The sequence below is a fragment of the Calliopsis andreniformis genome, chromosome 1 (assembly GCF_051401765.1).
Source record: "Calliopsis andreniformis isolate RMS-2024a chromosome 1, iyCalAndr_principal, whole genome shotgun sequence".
NCBI lineage: Eukaryota > Metazoa > Arthropoda > Insecta > Hymenoptera > Andrenidae > Calliopsis > Calliopsis andreniformis.
The window spans coordinates 5,735,050-5,757,316 of NC_135062.1; the positions used below are offsets into that span (position 1 = coordinate 5,735,050).

Below are 22,267 nucleotides of genomic sequence, written 5' to 3' on the forward strand. Positions count from 1 at the left end.
CTCGATGAGCATGCAACCACAAATAAAACAAAAATTGTTTAGATATTTTCTTCACTGTAATAGTATTGATGAAATATAGAGTAGGCCTATCATCCAATGTATTTTTCTGACACATGTTGGAGGTGGGATACGCGTCACTCGCGAAGTATCTTACCATTTTCTTTTCATAATCGACTTAATCGATTCAATCTATAATAATATTACAGCGCTACAACTGGTAGGAATTAAAATTAATTATTACCAGAAATATCTCAAACTAAATCAGAGAGGATTGACAAAATGACCAAATATACGAAATTATCCATTGATTTTTATAGTATCGAGACACAGATTGCGGCTATTAATTCGGATAGATCCGATTACCCACGACTGACAACGTGGAGATTGCTGTGGTTGAAACCCACAAGGAGATAAATAGAATCAATGTCCCATCGATTTTTCTTCACAAAACTTTTAAAGTTTGAAATTTAAACTATACGGTAAGTGTTGTAATAATAGATATTAGACTTAAGACGTTAGACAATGTAATCCAGCCATAGTTGAGTGGCAAGCTGACGTCACGTAGTTGTCACAGCGGTTGTATGTACAAAGTTTGTAAGAGCGCGTGTAATAAAATATTTTACATGAATCGCCTTAATCTTTCTCGTCCTAACATAATAGTGACTAAGAAATATCAATCAAGCTGTTCACTGGACTTTTAGACACCTGAACTCCTACACGCCTGGACCCTTGGACCCCTAGACCCTTGGATCCTTAGACTCTCCTGTCCAATGGACAGCTTAACCATTGGTCATTCTGGATCATCGCTAAGTTTTGCTCAAATTTAAAATTTATTTCTTCTGTTTCCGCTATTTTGTAAGTACCCTGCCCCTCTCTCTTCTGATTGCCCTATTTTGCATGTACCCCACCTTTCTTTTCTGTTTTCTTCCTTACCCTATCTCATTTCTGTAACGTTCTTAGGGAGATTTCACCGGTCATTCAGAAATTTTTCATTCTCTTTGAAGGCTATGAATCGTTCTATCGATCTTATATCGTTCTGTAGAGGGTTTCCTATCGCTCATTGCTGATCCTAATGTTTATCACTTTCCTACTTCTTCAAGTTTACTATTTGTTAGGATTTAGGTCAAGATTATTCGTACATCCAAAGAAGACTTCCCATTTGCTGAAAGATTACATCGTTCAGAGTTTGTAAATTTTTTCCTTTGTTCCTTTGTTTTTGCGCAGGCTTTTCTGATCATTGATATATTTTTCGTGATCTTCTCTCATTTCTTCGCTGGTTTTCTCTTTACCGTTTTTATGAAGATTGTTCAGTCAACGAAGTTATCACATCCGCTGAGAGATTTCATCGTTTCTTTTTCTGAAATCTTCTTTAAGGTTCAAAATTTAACTTTCTGTAAAAGGCAATCAATGGAACATTGCTTCCATCTATCTCCCTATAGGTTTCTAGCACAACAACTTTGGCGTAATAAGACCTTGTATGTAAATAATCGATTCTGTCCAAGTTAATGGCTATGCATTTTGTTTAGATATCAGAGTAATTAGGTGGATAATGTGACTTTAGAGACTTAAAAACGTGGGACAGAAAAAAGTATAGCTTGTCCAGTCTATTCTGTACATTCGTCTGTGATTTTACTTATTCAAAATTTTATCGCTAAAATTGGTAGCATTGAAGATTGCTACAAGACATAGTACATGGTGACATCTCGGAACAGAACATGATATCTTTAAGGAAAAAATTATCGACAGAAGTTTGAATGCCATCTAGTATCTTGATTCGGAGTTATGACACTTGAAGCAAGCAAACACGTTCATAATTAGTAAACATTGAAGAAAAGTAATAGTTTTTCATCGTATGTTATAGAATATTGTAAATAAATATGGCTAATCCAAATTTGACAGATATGACTGAAGAAGACGCAGCTGATCTGCAATTTCCAAAAGGTACGTTACTTGTAATCGAGTATAAGCATAAGGGGAAAATAGTAGATTATGTTTAACCTTATTTTCGTGACGTTTAATAACATATTTTCGGTAATAATTTAAGTTTAATTTCTTTCGTTGCCCGATAAAATAATAAAATATGATAGTAATAACTCTGTGTTTTCAATGAAAGAAATTATTTTCCTTCATTATAATCATTTGAGTAAATCATGTGCTTTATTATTGCAAGTTTTTGTACTATATACTTTTAAATAAGGTTTATTTTTACAGATCTTTTCTGTTCTACTCATGTGATGTATGCGTTATAAAATGGGAGGGTCACTATAACATTGTGAAAGTCATATATTTGATTTTGCGGCATGGCCTAAAGTAACGATTTTCCTCTTTCAGACTGCTCATTGAGTAGAACGGAAAAGCTCGAACATGACATAGAACTCGACGTGACAGTCGTGAAGGATGAAATCATTACTTCAGACCCAACATGCCATATATGTAAATCTGCTTTGACGGAGCCATACATTCGTTGTGCTGTGTGCGATAACACAGAATTATGTCCTTCTTGTTTTTCTAATGGATCAGAAATTGGTGATCACAAAAACTATCATGATTATATCATCATAAAGAATGAGTTTCCTTTAATCAATGGAAGTGGATGGACAGCAAAACAAGAATTAGAATTTCTGGATGTCTTACAGGAATGTGGTTTTGGCAATTGGGTAGATATGGCAAAAAGAATGCAAGGAAAATCTGCAGAGGAATGTAGAAATCATTATCTTCAACATTACATTGATAACCAAACTTTGCCTGGATTGCCAAAAATCAAAGAAACGAAAGCAAGTTTATTCGGTTGTGAACCAATTCCTTATTTGTTTAAACTACAAGATTTGGAAGAACCACCACGGTTCGCATCGAATACTCTCAATTGCAAGCTTTTGGCTGGGTATTGCCCAGCTAGATCAGATTTTGAAGTAAATTTTGATAATCATGCTGAATTATTAATTTCTGATTTAAATTATGATGAGTTTGATTTGAACGATGATAACTGTGAATTGGGAAAAGCATTACAAGTAGCTATAGTACAAGCCTATAATAACAGATTAAAAGAACGTATGAGAAGAAGAAAGATCATTCATGACCATGGTTTAATAGCATTTAGAAGAACTATATCTTGGATACAAAGATACGAATGTACAATAACTCGAACATTCGCAGAGAGGTTATTAATTTTTATGCAGTTAATGGGGGGTATAGAGTTTGATTATTTTATGGAAGGTCTTCACCGTGCAGGAGAACTTAAAAATTATCTCAATAAGCTCTTTGAATTTCGTAATAACGGTCTAAAGTACTTTCATAGTGTTGTAATGTTTCAAAAGTTGAGTAAACTTAGGCAGGAAAACGAGAGGGAGAGGAAACAATATTTGAATAATCCTGAGTATAGTTGGAAAACTATTCTACCTGGTTGCAATACAAGTTCTAATAATTCTATAATGAACACAGTTTCACAACGAAAAGCGGCACCACCTCTTGCAATTAAAGGTCTTCCAGGATATGAAAAACTCACAGCAGCCGAAAAAGAACTTTGTTCAGTAACGCGTATAGTACCTACTAATTACCTTGATTTTAAACAACTTCTAATAGGAGAAAACAAAAAGAATGGTTCTCTCAGACTGGCACAAGCTAGAGTTCTACTCAAGATTGATGTAAATAAAACGCGCAAAATATATGATTTTCTAGCGGAAAAAGGATATATAAGTAAACCGAATCAATGACATAACTTCTGATAATTTAATTGAAATATAAACATTTGATAAACACGTATTTCGTGTGTACTGCCAAACTTGTGATATTATATATTAAGATTTTATATTTATATTTAACTAAGTTAGGAAAATGACTGAAAATAGTAAATTGATTATAAATAATGGTATAAAAATAGTATGATAAGTAATGGAATTATGCGCATTTTAATATATTAATGAAATGTATATAAATGTATATGTAATATGTCATTTATACTTTGCACAATTTTTACTAATATCATAAAATGTACTTTGTAATAAATTATGAAAATAAAATAGAGGAAAAAATTTTTAAAGACTTGCATTCAATAAAAGAACCCTATAATAACATTGAGTATATAACAAGTTAATTAAAGTAATAATGCATTTTTTCTTTAGAATTTGAAAATGCAGAGACATTACTAATCTCAGAAGTATCGATGTTATTGGAGCATAGAAAAGCGCAAAACGAGTCTGCTGAAGAGGAACAAGAATTTTCTGAAGTTTTTATGAAGAGTTTAACATACACAAATCGATTTCGTCGGTTTAAAAATAAAGAGACCATCGCAGCAGTTAGGAAGTAAGCATTGTATTTATATAATTTTATATTTAAGTATGATTTGATTGATTGAATTGAATAATTAGTAAATTGTACTTTTAAGCAAAAAGTATTTATAATAGTACTACACATATATCTTTTTTGTTACAGTTTGCTAATGCAAAAAAAGCTTCACAAGTTCGAATTAGCATCGTTAGCAAATCTCTGCCCTGAAACACCAGAAGAAGCGAAAGCCTTGATTCCTAGTCTAGAAGGACGTTTGGAAGATGAAGAACTCAGAACAATATTAGACGATATACAAACCAAGCGATCTTTACAGTATTAAGTAGAATTAATTATTGGAAATGTTCAAGGTGGATGTTCTATTGTGATCGTTTTATAATGTATCTTTCAATAAATATTTGCTACCTTATAATTTTTGTGCGAATTTTGAACTCATATCTATGGTATTAAAATTAATTTAACATCTTAGGATGAACAAAAATATTTGGACATTGTAAAAGTATACAATATCACAATTTAACATAAGAAATGTACACATGAATATAAAAAATACTAATCTCTACGAAAATATAAACATAAGTTCAAATTAAAGTATAATAAAAGTTGACTCGAATTGTTAAGTTTTAACAGAAAAAATTAAGATATAATAATTATAGACCAGCTTTTAGTTTGCTTTTTCGTTTTTTTCAATCTTTAATTTAAATTATTTTCTTCGATAAAATCATATAATCTATTATGATTACATAATCGGCGTCTGGAAACAGACTAAAAAGATTCTCGAAAGAAATTAACTAATCTTTAACAACAACCACGTATTACCACCAGATAATTACATATACATAGTCGATTGCACGCGAGAATAGACCCTCATTATCACCGTACACTGTGCTCTTGAGCAAGCGTTTATTAAAGCGTCTTTGTCTTGTTTTTGTTTTTCTTCGAAGCAAAAAGAATGGTGACGATGTATAAAGCTGAGATTTCCTATGCATATGTGATCGTCATATGTAGTTGCCACATTTAGACCATAATGTATACAAAACGGAGATTTATTTGTTTGTTCAACAAGAATTTTTTGTGTTTGTAAAGTGTTACAATATGCAATAGTCTCACCGCATAACTGCTTCGATGATTCATTTTTTTGCGTAAGAAGATGAAATATTAACTGCGTATAGAGTGGCATTTTCGCATATCATTAAAAGTAGTGGAAATATCGCCCTGTAACAGACTTACGGAAATACCCTGCATACTTTATATAAACTTTTTACTTGTTCCCTATTTCTTGTCTACTTTTCTTTTTCTTTTTTTTTTTTTTTTTTTTAATGAAAGCAGTACATATAAACTGCAATTGACTTTAGAAACTTATTTCACTTCTTGGGATATACCTATTTTTATTTAATTAACTTGTTGAGCTTACCACAATATATCAACTTCAAATGTAACGATCTAATATTGAAGAACACTATCTGCACCTAAATGCTGCGTTTTGTCGAAAGTGGCGATACAGGAAAGCTTATCTTAATTTGAAATGCAGTGAGCAAGCGATAATGAATGGTCACATATACATTCATTTTGACAATTAGTTCGAGGCAAGTTCCTTTCGTGACAAATTTCACTCTTTTTAAAAGTAGGAAAAAACATTTCAGTTGCTATTAGAACGATAGAAGGTCGGCAAAAGGCGAAATTTCAGTCACAAGAACACAAACATATAAGTATATTGATGTCTATTACATACATTGCTACGCGTTATTACAATCGCCCTACAAAGTTCACAGAATCTAAACAGATTCTCTTGTTATTTATTATATAATATGTAGGTAGAAATAAAAAATGGAGCATAGTTAATATTAGTAGAGAATATGGATATATGTATACAGAGGACTTTTTTAATACGATACACTGAAAGTTATCGTTGTTTCATTTTTTAAGGGATGAAAACCACTTTACTTTATTATTGTCAAATAATTATTTACTTTCCCTATATTATATAAACATTTAAACTTTGTTATTATTATATTAGATTATAAAGTTAATACGTCAGAATATATTGTAAATGATCTCTGTGACAAAACTGCAATGTCAATTTTGTATTTATATTACGTACCTTTTCCCGCCATTATTACTAGCAGAGATCGGCAGCTATCTTTGCGTTCAAATTGTGCGCGGGGTCATTTCATTCGTGGACGCCATAGCAGTTGGACGTATGTATTTTTTGTCATGTTAAACATGTTTAATAGTGTTTCTTGCAATTCCTGACGATTGACACAGGTATATATTCTTAGTTTTAAGAATCTAACACAAATTTATTTCAATTTCGATCACTTTGTTGACCATTACTTGTAATTAGTTACAAAATTTGTATGTACATATACTCTTCCTCTATACATAAAATACTCGATGGTATGCTTCACTGAGTGTTTCGGTTCATTTTTAGAAATTTCAGAAATTTTTAGTGACATTTATGCATATTTTTATACCTTTTGTGTTAAAGTATAGTTGACATAGTATCTTATTTTTTTTTGCAATTTCACTTCTTCCTATATTGCGTGGATCAAATTGATGATAAAACTTAGGGTAAATCATAATAGTGCCAAGACTCAATCGACAGTTTTGACACTTTTGCAGAAATTGTTTAGATTTTCACAGATTATGATTCTATTTTCATAGTTTTTAAAGCAAAATATAGATAGTACTGTATTTGTGAATGAAATATATGTATGTTTATTGTACTTTGCGTTGTATGTAACAGGTGGGTGATAGAGGACCCTAAACGAGGTAGATTAAATATTATGTCTACTCGAATGATATTCTTGGCGTTCTTGATGTTACCCGCGCAGTCCACTTCGAATGGAATGACGTTGGAGTGCAGAGTTTACAGCAAAGGTAAGTGTCGTACAATTTTTTAAATATTATATTGGAATTTGTTGAATTTTTATGTCTTAGGAATACTTAAATATTTTCATGTTACTGGGTAATAAAAGTATGCATGTATCTATACCTTTCAATATACCAACAATAATTAACAAGGTAATTTAATTAAGGTAGATTCAATTAATTAAACTAATAAGTTGCTTAAATTAAAAGTTACAAGTTTTTAGTTTTTCCCGATTGGATATTTAAACTAAAATAATTTATTACGTATTTTGCAAACTATTTTTTCATAGTACTTGAACTTGAAAACATTTCACACTTTGTGTCTGTTTACCAACGCTATTTCAATGAATAATTCTTAAACTGATTGTCATTCATAATCTGAGACATTCGTAATCAGAATATCATCACAGACAAGGTCGAAGTGATGCCGGTAGAGTAGAAAACTGCAGTCGATACATGCATTCGCTGTACATGGAATGACATGCCATCTTCGGTGAACAATGAACTTCCCTCGGTAAAGTAGTCTTTCCATTAATAAGCATTTTCAGACGGGAATAGCCCTGTAACACTGACTCTTCAAAAAAATGAAACTCTTCAACATTTGGATCAGCTGTTGAAAAATTAACTGGATCGTTACAAAATACGTACCACTGTTCATGAATAATAAATGACAGGGAGTAAACATTGTATTTGCGAGCATTTATTGATCATTCGTACGTTTGACAAGCGTTCTAGGTGCATGTAATTTTTTGTTGTTTGTCCTACATCCATTCGTGAAAGGAAACAATAACAACTAGGCAACTTTGTGGAACCTTTTAATCATCCTTCAAATAAGAACAACCTCGTGTTCGGTCGTTCTTAGTTTTACACGGATCCCTTTCTCTATTTTTACCACCTGTTCTTCGGTCATTTACTTTAATCGTATACTCACGCGCTATTGAGAAGAGTGATGTTCGCCATAGGCAGTACACGATAATCGGCTCTTCGATTACACCCACGAGGAAACCTTTTAAGATAATTACAGCGATCGTTAATCGTCTGTAAACCCGAAGAAAATACCGACCAGATTATCAGCAGCCTCGCAAATACATGCACCAGTAGTCAGATAGCAGGAATCGAGTGCAGATTTGGAAAGAAACGTTATCTGAAACGGCCGTGAGCCGACCGTACTGGATACCTCGATGGAAAGATTATCTTTGTATACTATTTTATGGGCGTTGTCGATAGTTAAAGTTCATAAGAATACATGTCCGAGAACTTTTCGGAATATAATTGAATGTGTAACGAGTTCCTTCAATACTGAAGTATATGTCGCTCGCCGCAATGCTCTAAACGCTCTCTAGCGAATTTTTCCATGTTTCTCATGGGCATCCTTGATACGAAAATGTCGCGACGTTACTAAGGCAATAACGTTTAAGTTATGCCGTGTTTTATAGACTTCGAGCAATTGGTAGCCGATCATGTAATCGTAAAATGTCATACCGCGCGAGCCACGGTTTTATCTCTCGAATCGATACTGTTTTACAGCCAGCGTGGCGTCTTTCGATCGTGAGCGAAAAGATGGTTTTTAAAAGGACGTTCGCGAGGAAGGACGTAATGAAGGAAAAAACAGAATAGAGTGGCTACGCGTATCGGGAATATCGCTTGCTGGGTGCTTGGAACGCGAGAGACTGCAATCGGAACTTGGAAATAATCGTAAAGTATAATCTTCAGCTCTTAGAGCTAATCCCTTCCGAGAGTTTCTTGTTTCTGCCTTCTAAAACGATGTTATTTTCTGAAAATTACTCGGCAAATGGAAGTCATAGGATGGCCCTGTGCTTCGGAGAGCAGAAGCTAGAACAACGTCGCTGAAACACTGCTCGATAAGTGTGTGTACGCGTGTAGTGTCTACCGGCCAATCGATGGAATCAATTTGCATAATGTATATACGCGAAAGTGTATGTTCCACAATGCTCTCTTCGATACTGCTGTTGCCTTTGGTCGACAATGTCGAGAGAGGCTGGAGGGGAGGACTCTCTCGCGTTTGTATGCAATACGATTAAAATTCTTGATAGGATTTTTACGGCACAGTGGAAGTGTAGCCGCTTAATGACAAAATATGTCGCATTTTCGACGTGTTACTGAATTCTTTTTTGCTACAGGATTGCAAAATTAATTAAGACCAATTTCATATTCACGTAACTCGTATTATTGGATACATACTATCGATATCTGCATTTTGAAAGAGGTAATAAATGTTTCGGGGGTTAGTATTTCGGATTTTTCTATCTGAAAATATAGCTAGACATTGTTTTAAATAATTTGAGACCACTACGACCGGAAACATTAATCAGACATTAAATTATATTCTAGGAATAAAATATTAGATGTATCAACGGGAAGAATGTATGTGATTTCATAATTTGTGATCTTTATTTCGATCCAGTATGTCATTTAAATGCAATGATACTACACTACACGAAAAAGTGGCACAGAAATCAGCAATTCCAAATATTGAACTATAAATATTTCAGTATATGTGACAAATTTAATTACAGGATAGGAAAATTATTACTTCCAGAATTATTTGTTGAAGTTAAATAAAACATGAAATAAATAAATCAAAAATAGGAAAAGCAATAATTGTATTTCAGACTTAAAATAGCTATAAAATAAAATAATGTGTTACTTGAAATAATATTTTAAATATATTTATTATTCGAACTCTGATAGAAATTAAATGTGTCGATAGATTTGCGAAACTTTGCTAGTAGATATGTTTGCAAATCTTGAGTCTTATTTTTAGTATCTCTTGCTACATTTCAAACGATATCTACGATAGAAGCCCTTCAATGTTACCCATATAATGAAATCGTCTCGAATTGTTCTCGTTGGAACAGAGAAACCGATAAAGACCCGTCCTTTCGCGGTTCTTATCGGCTATGTAGTATAATTAAATGTTCGCAGAATTTGCAGATGTTTCGATTCAAGGAAATGCGCCTCCATTCAATATGCAATCCGATCAGAATCAAATTGTGCGAAAGGAATAGATGGGAAGCAAATTTAATATGTTCGTAATTAAAGGACTTTTGGAATGCTTTGTAGGAAACCGAAATTTTGGTATCAAGTGAACTGGCAAGCAAAAGTTAATAAAAGTACACTTGACTAAAATTTCAAAATAAATATTGCTAAACTTAAGTTAATAATTATAAGAACAGCAGAAATCAGACAAAGGGAAAAATATCTATTTATGTAGGTATGTGTATAGATTCAGTTACTTAACAATTTTATGAAGGATTACCTACTATCTAAATTTACCTGGACGAATTGCAAAAATATTTCACTTTTTATACTGAAATTCTGAAAACTGATTAAGTATTGAAAATTATAAAGTGCAAGTAAGGTACTGAACGAAAAAAATGAATAGTGAGCTAATATGTTGAATACGTGTCACCGTCTCCATGAGTTACTGCTCCTATTAATTTATCAAGAATATATTAACTAAGAACAAAAGAAATACATATAAATTAAATTATTTAACATTACAGTTAAAAAATATTTCGTTTCTGTCATATTAAATACTGTCTGCTACTAATTAATTTTGAGAAATAATAGTTTCCTAACTTTATATGATACTAAACGAGGAATGAAGTTCCTTTTGTAACACTATATGTTATATCGTTATAGTGTTTTGTTTTGTACGAATACAAAATTTGAATTGCTCTATAAGTACTACTATGACAAAACCATCAAGAAATAAGAAATTCACATTAACTTCATCTCAACGTATTTTACCATATACTAGTTTTCCTCTATCTTATTTCATGACGCAACGGAGCGAAATCGGTAAACGCTTTTCGGCAGTGATAGCCATCACGATTCCCAAGTAGTAGCGGGTGCACTTCGCGGGTCATCATTCTTGCAATCGCGCGTCGGAAGAAAAAGTGAATCGGAAAGTGGTATCATTTGAGTAAACACGGATCGCGCGGTGCATCGTCCCTGCAAGGTAATTTGCAGCGGAGCGAGGGCGCGCGAGTTTCGTCCGCGGTTGGCCGGGCGTCGCGTCGTGGTTGGCTCGGGCACGTCGGCCGAACGCGGCCGATGGCGGTCGAGAACGGCCGAACGCGCGAAGCGCCAGCGCTCAGCCTGAACGGAGCGCTCGGGTCAAAATATATTCAGTATATTCTAAACAAGCGCGCTGACGTGCTGTCACGTTTTGTTTGTGCACGCGACCCGTGCCTCGCCAAACGATACGCTCGAATATCAAACGGTGACATTGCAACAGTGCCCCGGTCAGTCGGAAACTAGTGTGGCGGAGTTTGAACACGAACGTCCGTGGGTCCACCGACGAACCGAAGGGACTTACCGCACGCGGTTCATTCAGAAGAGATACAACGCGACGGAAGATTCGGAAGAAGAGAAACTCTGCCAGCAGTGTGAGTTCGGTATCACAGCGCGCCCGCGATTCGATCTTAAAACTCTTCTCTCTTTCACACTCTGGCTCCATCCGTTTTCCACCGTCTCCTTCGATTCTCTCTTTCTCCCCTCTCCTCTTGTTCGTCTCTTCGTTCGTCTTTCGTGCACGCTCCCTCCGGTCATCTTCTCTCTCCCTCGAGCGCCTCATCCCTTCTCTCTCTTGTTCGCTCCGACGTCGTCTCGTGGGGTCAGTGGCTGCTCGATCGGATCCTGAGCAGGAACACCGCGCCGGAGGTGGAGGACGATCTCCCTCGTCGCGAGTCTCGGAACCACACGCGCGCGCGCCACGCACGCAGCCACGCACCCGAGCGACAGAACGAAGGAAAAGCCTCTCGATCTTGGCTCCATTATCGTCCTCCCAGGTGGGGACTGCGGCGGCGTGACTTTGGGTTCGAAAATTCGAGGGTAGAACAGTGGTTTCGCGGAGGATGTGACAGATCGGCACGGGCGCATCGGCGAAACGTCTTTCGTTTCGACGGCATTTCCCGCGTGCACGCGCGCGCGCCTGTGTGACGTGTGTATGTGCGTGTGGTGATCGACGTGCGAGACTCTTTCATATCACGTACGCTCTTCCAGTGCAGGAAACTCGTGCTCGTTATCTGACTACTTTTCTCGTGTCTCATTTTTCTGCTCTTTTCCTCTCCTATCTTCTCGCTCTTTCTGTCTCTCTTCGTCTCTCGCGTTCGCGCTAAGCGCTATCTTCCCAGTTTCCCTCCCTCTCTCTTTCTTTCTTTCTCTGGCTCCGTTTCTGTCGAACGTGAACCGCCTCTCGCGATTCACTGTTGTTGCTCTTCCGTTCGTTTTTCCTTTTCCCACCGATCCAGCGAAAAAAAGAGAGGATCCTACGCGAGTGATCACGGGCGAAGAGACGCATCGGTGGAAAAGCCGGCGGATCGACGATTTGAAGTCTGTGTTTTTGTTTACTTAGAGAGGCGGACTGCGCACGCGACTCCGACTGTCGAAGAGAAGGTGAAAAACATCCCGTTCAAGGAATAAGCCGGTTGTTGACGTTTTTACACGAGAGGTGAGTACTCTTACTCATATCCCCTGTTAATGACGTCCTCGCCGCGGCCTTCTATTTGTGTTTACGTGGCCAGGTGCGTGCTGTGCGGGACGTAAAAACTAGTAGCGTGTTCCATTGACCCGACGATGTTCGTATTTCGTGCAGTTTCGTGCGAGTGCTGTTACAAGTGCTATCGAACCTGGTCTGTTTGGTGCAGCGTTTTTTGGAGCTGTATCTTTCAATCACATGAACGTTCTGATCCATTTTTCTGATTCTTCTGTGACGTATAATTCTTGTACGCTCTAATCTTGTGATATGATTCTAGCAAAGAGTTTACAAAGTTTGGAAAATATGTTTCTTGAATAAATCACTATATTGGTGACTAGTGATCATTTCTTCAAAAGTAGATCCGAAAAAACTGGCATGGTAGTTTTGAAGAAAGTACGTAGACAGTGAAGAATACATAAAGAGTAGATATCATGTATGTTTAGCAGAGGAAGACCAGTAATAAGGGACGAATAGTAGTTTTTCTCGTTAGCCTTCATTGTTAGTATCAAAGTAGAAAAGAAATTATATAGCATTGTTCACTCCTGTAAATATCTACTTGCGTTCGGTCTGAATGAGAAATCTTAGTATGATTGAGGTTTTTTTGCGGCTGAATGGCGGGGTATTTGAATACGCTCCTCGATTCTGTGAAACGTATGTCGTTTTATCACGCGAGCAAGAACGACTGGCGTACAACGATTCTTTATTATTCGCTCGACACCCGACGGCATCGTCGTATACACCGTTTGTCACGCAAATGCCCGGAATATGGAATTACCGTAGCGCCATTGTGCTCTATTAGGTTCGCGTAGGTTCCATTCGTAAGGCATGGACATTCATAAGGGAAGCTTTGTGAATTCTAAACGTTAAGTTAGTGGATATTAGACACGGGTTTATTTTCATTCAGTGAGTGAATGAACAACTATGAGAGTATTGGAACTAAATGTGGATCTTTATTCCAAATTTTATTCATTGTCAGACCTAATTTACTGACAAAGATTCAAACTTAACCTTGATCTAATTCTAATTAAATATATTTCCTAGCTTATTATAAATTAACAATTCGCAATACGTTTTTGATGAGATAACCAGTACCTGTATAAAAATGATGCCTTTTTTGGAATAGAAATTCTTAGATATCTCTTTGCTATACCTCTACCCTTCTTAGTTTTCAGTGTCTAATTAAATTACATATTGGACAGATAGAAATTATAAAAAATATAGGCTTTCAACCTTAACTATTAACTTTAATACATATGTATTATTTTCAATACAGCACAGCCGTGTAATCATAATCATAATAGTAGTAATCATAATACTTTTGATACAGTAACGACCGATATTTTTGAGTTAAGCGTACAATTATCTCGTAGCTTTGCTTGTATCACCGAATACAAACTTACTTCTCTCAATGCAGAAATAGATTACCAAAGACGTTTATCGACCTTGTCTCATTACTTAGCGAGATCGGTAGCGTTTGTTTTGGAGATGAGACAGACACGGACTTAAAGACGAGCCGCTGTTATGACGCGTTAGTAGTACGAGTATTTTCGTCGATAATATTCGCGTGTGAATATAATTTTTATGCAGTCAAAATTCGCGTAATTGTGAGGAGAAATTCCATTCAATGGAGGACTATTGTATTTCGTGATCATTGCGATTCGAATAGATTCGTCTGATACGCTGTTTTTCTTGATAGCCATTATCAGAGCGAATTGCTCGTACACTCGAAATCAATCCAGTTATTTACTTAAGAATAAAAAAGGAAAATATTCTTCCATGACGTTGTGGATGCAAACGATCATATTTATGAGTTTAAGGGCGGGTCTACACGGTATATAACACATGTATTGCAACGCGTTTGACACTTGCAAACCATTAGGCTGGGTACATGCTTGCGTAATGTAATGTACAACTATCTGTAGTGTAACATGTTGACTCTTGTTAACTTGTATTCTCCGGTTAATATTATTCATGTTTCTGTAATCCAAACAATAGAATACGTATTTAATATTCTTATTGTAGAAAGCATATTATCTCCGTTATCAATTTGAAATGATAAAAGTTCTTTCATGAAACACTCATTATTATTTATTTTAAATAAATTTATTCTCTTTACGAAAAGAACTTCAGGTTATGTCCATCATTAGAAAGGGTAGTCAGAAGATAAACAATAGAAAGTTTCTTTTGTAATAAAAACAATTAAAATGGATTCCTACGAAATTTTTAGGATTCTTGAATATTTTATAGTCAGCGACGCGAGTAATATCTCATACCTTTGGGACCACATGAATATTCATCGAAAAGGTTTCGAATGCAAGAGAAACACTTTTTGGTTTTCATTAGAATGAATTTACACGTAACACACCACTACTAAATACCGATTCACAGGCCTGATAGTAAAGAATGCACCAGTCAGTAGGCTGTTTCTGTTGTTTCCCAGATTTAGCATTCTGACCGATAAAATCAAACCTAAATTCAACCGCTCCCAAGTGTGATACATTTTCCTCACGAAAGCAATGCTACCATGGAATCCTATTATTTCGTTGCATATTAACATACAAGTTATCAAAATGTTTCCCCAGAAAAGTTTTCAATTGTTTAACGATAGAAATTCCGCAGCTAATACGATTTTGCGGGTTTCAGGCGCGTGCGCGAGTGCTCGAGTGCGCGCGCGCGCGCAGTAATAAAATAACGTAACGCGCGTAGAAATTCGATCCGAAGCTGTGAGAGGAGAATGGCTCGGGAACGCTTGTTGCATAGATTGCGTCATACCATGCGCTAATGCGAGGAAGGTGTTAAAGTCCTCTCGGTAATCTTTTATTTACTCTGCGAACGTGGCCGATATGAGATCCAGAACGCCGCGGAAGAAAAAAAACTCATTACAAGAAATTATGTAATTATCCGCGTATACTTTACATCTCGCAATAACCTCGTCGTACACGCGGCACAAGGTAAGCAAAAAAATAAATGAGAACTGGGGACACCGGTTGCGCACCGTGTACACGTGTACCTTTGTCGAAGAGCACGCGGCTTGTTTGGCCCCAGTAGCCTCATCTCGAGCCGCTCCTCCTCCACAGTTTTTGTCAAACCGACCTCCAAGTTTTGACTGTTTTCGAGTGGAAAAAAAGGCTTTTGGGAAAATAAAAGGGGAGTTCATTGATGAGATGAAGATAATTTGAGAGTTGTTATTCTGAATTACGTAGGATTCATAAGTGTATAATAGCGGTTTTGGAGTACGCACGTACTTAAGTGGAGTAAAGGTTTGTGTGAAAATGAGTGATAAATAATTGAATTTTTAAATTGAAGATTAAAGTACGTATTAGAAGTGTTTTATAGAACCAAATTTTCTGTTATGATGTCTTTCATTGATGTTAATGTTTTTTAATATTATATTGTTTTGTGTATGATCAAGTCACTTGTATCTAAAATTGAATGTTAACAAAATTCCTCGTACTAAAATGTATGTATTTTATATTGCAATGAAATTAAATCTTATGAATATTGTGAATACGTATTATGTACCTATATTTCGCACATTGATAACGTTAATGAACTGCAAGGGAAAATACGACATGAATTTTAAATTGCTTGAACGACACGTGTCATATATTTTCCAGCAAGTGTGAGGCTGCTTGTCAGTCGCCAGTATTACGATATCTCGTAACACGTGTTAGAACACATGGCAGACACTTAAGTGAGTTTCTTGTAATTCATTAATGATGTTTAATTATTGTATAGCGCATGTAATAGCATTGTGGCGACACACCTTCAGCACTTCGTCAGTTTCCACCTGAGATTTCCACCTAAGTACACACACTTTTACCGAAAGTGGTTATTTGATCATCCTTTCATACAAATACGTTCTCTGACCTGACCTGGCTATGAGTCAGTCTAAGGTAGGGTTTGCTAGATAACTTTACAAATGAGTCCACTAGTAAACCCAGGATGAAACATGTATTTCTCTATCCTTTTCGTCTCTCTTTCTCTTTTCGCTTTTGCTAGCTCCTGCATTATCTCACAGTTTCATCAACCGTAATAATGTAGATAATAAGAATGAACCCCTTCAATATATTTTCAGAAGTATTCAGAAGAGCTTATGTAAAACATTTGTGAGAAATTTTATTTGTAAAAGCTATGATTAAAGTAATAATGAATATATTAAAGAGATATATCGAAATATTGTTCTATTCTATAAAACGAGTAGAAAGTAATATGCATTTAATGGATGTTAAAGTCTGGAAAAAAGAAATATGAAAAATGATAAAGGACTTTTGTATGTAGGTATGATTTGATGTAGGTAAACCAAATTATTCTATAAAGTAGAGAGGGAGAAATTCATTAATTTATTACTGATACTAATTTCTACTAAAATATCAAGATGCTTCCCTAGTGATATCTGTCTTTTCAAAAAGTTCAAGGAGAATCATGCCGAAAACATTGAAGTTCTGAAACAGGTGCTTCTATGAATAATGGATGAGTATCTTCAGGTTTCGTTCACCTCTGAGTAAAAACAATTTGTCTTCATACAAAGATAAAGCATATCGCCCAGCGCTTCATATCAGAACTAGATCTTTAATAATAATCTCTTTCAAAAAGAAAATTTTTGGACTTTGATCCAGTTTTAGTGAAAATAAATTAGGTTACAAGAGAAAGACAAGAAAAATGTGAAGTACTCGTCAATGTCTGGTTATCGTGCTCTTGTATCAAATGGCGAAAAGCAGATTTCGCGACTTGACCTTGAAGGATATCGTTAGCACAGTACTTGAATATGCTCGTCGTAGATTTTGTATCTAGATACATGTAGGATCCATATTGTATTTTTCGTTGTCGAGTTCTACATACGTCACACACTCTAAACACACTTCAGAAGTATTTTAATCTGATTTTCAGAAAGTGTTACGTTATTATTCTTCGTGGTAACTTTCCAAAGAGATGTTATTTAGTTACATATATTATTAATATATATTATAATATAATATATATTAAATATATATTAGTACATATCTCTTCGCAGAGTTAATGGGGGAACTAGAGTAGTATGACTGCTGTAGGATCACTTTTCTTTTTTGGAAAGGAATAATCTGTAGAAACTGTTAGTGCATACTAATTGATTATTAATATGAAATCCGATTTGGACATTCTTTAAACAAAATAACTGCTTTAATAGAAACTGGAATAAACGTTAAACTTTTATGTTTCGAATTCTCTGTATAATAATTGACTCAGCTTTGATTTACTTTCTCTGTTATGTTCAACATTTTAAAAGTTAACCCAAATATAATTATTACATAGTTATTTTAAAATACAAATGTTAATTTTTTGTAATCAATAAGCCACTACATGTGTGGGAAATTTAGAATAATACGAAGTATCATCAGTGTTTTAATGTGTGTCACCAGCTTACATGAGAGCTACAGAGTTATATTTTCTTGTTTTTTCAAATCTTTTTTTGCTTATGAAACACCCAATAAAAGTAATAATAAAAAATTCTATGAATTTTTTCTTTGCACTGAGATAAAGAACAATATAAATAGTTTTGAAAGTACTAATTTTAAATCAAAAATGCTTTTTATGCTAGACAGAGTGGGTGGAAAATCGTAGTACAACTGGCCAGGAGGTAATTCTGACATAAAAAAATGCGGAAAAAAATGTGGTATACAATTTTTCCATCCGTAGCTTCGTTTTCGAGAAAATCGAATTTGAAGTTTGCTCAATTACACAATGTTATTTACTTATCATGTATTCTATTACCGGTTGTCTCTGTCCATGTTAGTGTTTATAAACATTGATAATGATAGGATATTGTAGAAAATAGCCAGATAGTTCGATGTCTGACACAAATTATAGTTTATCAGACTGCGTAACAGTTCATTTCGTTTCGTTTGTTGCAAATTATTAAATCACAGCAAGGTATTTCAATCGGGAGTATGTTGACATGTTACTCGCTTTGGGAGTTTGTGAAGGTAATGCTTCTGCTGCAAGTAGATATTGCGTAGAAAAATTTCCTAATTGTCAACATGTGTATAGGAGAGTCATACAGAGAATGGAACAAATGACAGCTGAGACTGGCTCATTTGTATCATGTCATGAAAATCGTGGTCGTAGTCGACGAGTGTACAACGGCAGTGAAGAAAGTGTTCTTCGGAGTGTAAATAACACACCTAAGCATTAGTACAAGAAATCTTAGTTCTATGCATAATGTTAGTACAGAAACAATCCGTCGTATTCTGAACACTAACCACATGCATCCATATTACGTTACGCGGGTACAGAATCTTCTGGAACGGGACTACGTGTTAAAAATGAACTTTTGTCAGTGGTTACTCGGATGTCATGCTGCAGGTCAACGGTTTCTATCACATATTTTATGAATCGATGAGACCAAATTTACACGAGATGGAATTTTCAACGTCCACAATGCGCATCAGTGGTCAGACAGAAATCCTCATATTTATTGTGAAACTTACTTTCAAGAGAGGTGGGGTGTCAAGATTTGGGTAGACATAATTGATAATCAAATCGTAGGACTCCATGTTCTCCCAGACAATCTAAATGGAAGCAGATATTTAGAGTTTTTACGTGATACGTTGTTTGCATTGTTAGGAGAAGTACCTCTAGATATCAGAACTAGAATTATTTTGCAACATGATGGTGTCCTGCCACATTTCACGAGACCAGTTTTAAATTTCTTAATTGAAAAGTATTCGTGCTGAATAGAATGTGGCATTAAGATACGTTGGCCTGTAAGGTCTCCTGACACCCTCACACCCCTAGACTTTTATTCATGGCAACACGTCAAAGAAGAAGTGTACAAAGAAAATATTCACAACATTGCACAACTAAAGCAAAAAATTCTTCGAGTGTTTGAAAAACTAAATACTGATAATACATTACAATTTATTCAGCTATCTTTAATTCATCGAGCACAGTTATGTATGCAGCAACGAGAAGGACTTGTAAAGTAATAAACTTCAAATTCGATTTTCTCGAAAATAAAGCCTTGGATGAAAAAATTGAATACCAAATTTTTTACTTATTTGTTCCGTAGAATTACCCCCTGGCCGGTTGTACTACGATTTTCCACCCACCCTGTATAACTTCACCAACTATTAACAACTATTAACAATTGTTCCAAACTTCTGACCCGTAGTGTATTATTTTCTTTCCCTTTTTACTATTACCTTTGGCAAAACACCAAAATGGCATCATTCCATCGATTGGTTTCAAGATACAATTTTCAAGTTTCTCGTCGATCATGAGCCATAATTTACATCAAGAGAATATCGTAATTATTTCTAACCTTCACTCAACAATTTCTAACAACAGTCATCCTCGTCTGTCTAGAATGAAAGACTTTTCAAATATCCAATCATTCTTCGAGATTCTTCTCTTTGATTGCGACAGTAGGAAATTTGTAGGGTCATCCGTGGGTTCAACAGAGGGCGTCTTCGAAAGGGGCGTGAAATGCATCGGATTGTTAAGGTTGAATCAGGTGGCTGTGGCGTGTGACGTTCCCGCTCCATTCCTCCGAGTCCATTTCTCGCGGAGATGAGAGTGCCGCGCGAGTTGAAAGTTTACCCACACTAGGCGAATGTCGCCGTCGTAACACGGTCGTATTACTCATTCGCATCTGTCAATAATTATTATCGTCGATCGCGTAGCCGCCACAGCGCTGCACGTCGCGGCGCGAACGTGGCAGACGACGGCTATATAAACGTTATCCGAGAAAATACGAGGCGATATCAACGACCCGTAGATACCGCGGCCAGAAGACTGAAAGAGTCCGCGTGATTGGAAGAGAGAAGGAGGGATAGAGTTGGATAGACAAGGTGGAAGAACAGAGGGACAAGGAGCAATGATAGGAGACGCAGATCGAGAGAGAAAGCAGAGACTTGCCAGAAGGGACGTCGAAGACTGCTTATTTGTCCGCAGCTGACTTATAGACGATACTTCGTGACGTTCGATTCGCACGCGGCCTCGAAATTATGTGTCAGCCGATCGAGGGAATTTGGAGGAAATCGCTCCTGTACGTACGAATCAATACCAATGCGTGCAATTTGTCATCGTCGACAAGCACTGAATTATAGATATTTTGACGAGTTGGATATCGATGGCACACGAACTTTGCAGTTGCCGTGGAAAGTGATAAGATGTTTGCTCGATAAGAAGCTCAACGGAATGGAGAAAATGGGCGAGGGGAAGTTAATATGAGTTTTATTTCGTCCTTGCACACGAATCGTGGATTAAGACGCAGTTGGTAATGGTTTGGAGTTTCAGGCGTTTATCAAACCGAGGAATTCAGTGGAATTGTATTTACTGTGAATTGTAGTCTTCAGACTAATGAGGAAAATTTCCATTATTGGAGTTAATTTAGCAAAGTTTTTCACGTTGTTAGAAACCTTGTTTAATGGTGAAAGCGTTTGTAGCATATGTAGGATTTATTGTTAACGAATCAAACTTTCATTGGCTCGAAAGAATTTATTTTATATGGAGGGTCTTTGACAACAAGTGTTAGAAATGTTAAAAGGTGATCCTGCATGTTAAAATAGGAGGAAAATCAAGAATTCAGAGTACATAACTGTTGCAAAAAATGTCTAAAGTTAGCGTGAAATATGACAGACTTGGATTTATTCTACTGCTGGTATGCATTAGTCAGATCAGATAAAGAGAAGTCAGTGGAATAAGTCCCGAATCAGACACGTTTCGCGCGTATTTGAGACGTTTTCTCAACAGTCGATAACTCCAAATTGAAACCTGAAACGCAATTTCGTTTCTCTTCATTTTCGTCTTATTTTAGCATGTGGAATCACATCTTACAATTTCTGACATTTGTTGTGGAACACTTTGTATAACGAGAATCTAGCAAAAATTGGTCATAACTATTATTAGCTCCAAGAGGTCTATGCTCATGAAGGTATTAGCTGACTTATAATTAAAAAATAAACAAAACAACAAAAAAACAATAAACACAATATCTAATCTGTTTGTTTGTAATGATTAAACAAAAATATCTCATACAAAATCAAATTGTTAAAAGTGTACACGAGATATACATACTTTTCGAAAATGTGCAATTATTTCAACGTTTGTAGATACTTTTTTACTCACTTTGGGCTTCTTAGTCATGTAATATTTAAAAAAACGTCCTCTGGATGTAATAGTTCAATCATGTTTGATTGCTTCCAATGGCTTCTCAAATTTTGAAACTTTCAATTGTTTAACATTATATTAGATTTAAATGCATTAATCTATTCAGTAAATAGTATCACATTTTGCTGTAATGTAAGTCTATAGAACTACTGATGATTGTAACAGTTACATCGTCAGATCATTAGATTCTAGATTTCATATGAGCTATCGATACACGTACCTAACATTGTCACTTGTGCGACTACGAAAATATTATTACGTGTGATTATAGGTATCTAATAAGTACTAGTTTGGAAATTAATAGATAAAAACAAATACTGTTTTCTTACAGAAAAGAGTAAAATGCAACCATACACATGCACAACGTAAATAACGTAAATATTATCTTATCGAAGGGTAAATGCGAATAAGAAATGAATAACAAATGGATAAAGGCTTCTCAAATTAATAATGAATGAT

At 35.6% G+C, this 22,267-nt stretch overlaps 2 protein-coding genes across 3 annotated transcripts in view; both read left to right on the forward strand.

The window, feature by feature from the left end:
- Positions 1 to 1,794: 1,794 nt before the first annotated feature.
- On the forward strand, positions 1,795 to 4,803 carry Ada2a (Transcriptional adapter 2A). Of its 2 annotated transcripts, XM_076392852.1 has the most exons (3): positions 1,795 to 1,941; positions 4,119 to 4,299; positions 4,429 to 4,803. In XM_076392852.1, the coding sequence occupies exons 1-3, from the start codon at positions 1,878 to 1,880 to the stop codon at positions 4,601 to 4,603; spliced, it is 420 nt and encodes a 139-aa protein (XP_076248967.1). In that variant the 5' UTR covers positions 1,795 to 1,877; the 3' UTR covers positions 4,604 to 4,803. The 2 variants fall into 2 exon arrangements, with proteins under 2 accessions (XP_076248967.1, XP_076248959.1); XM_076392844.1 differs by lacking the exons at positions 4,119 to 4,299; positions 4,429 to 4,803 and adding an exon at positions 2,332 to 4,101.
- Positions 4,804 to 7,095: 2,292 nt separating this feature from the next.
- Pde9 (phosphodiesterase 9) overlaps positions 7,096 to 22,267 on the forward strand; it is a 210,063-nt gene continuing 194,891 nt past the window's right edge. Inside the window, exon 1 of the mRNA XM_076377885.1 lies at positions 7,096 to 7,161. The gene's annotated coding sequence lies outside the window, so the exon portion shown is untranslated. The remainder of the gene's footprint in view (positions 7,162 to 22,267) is intronic.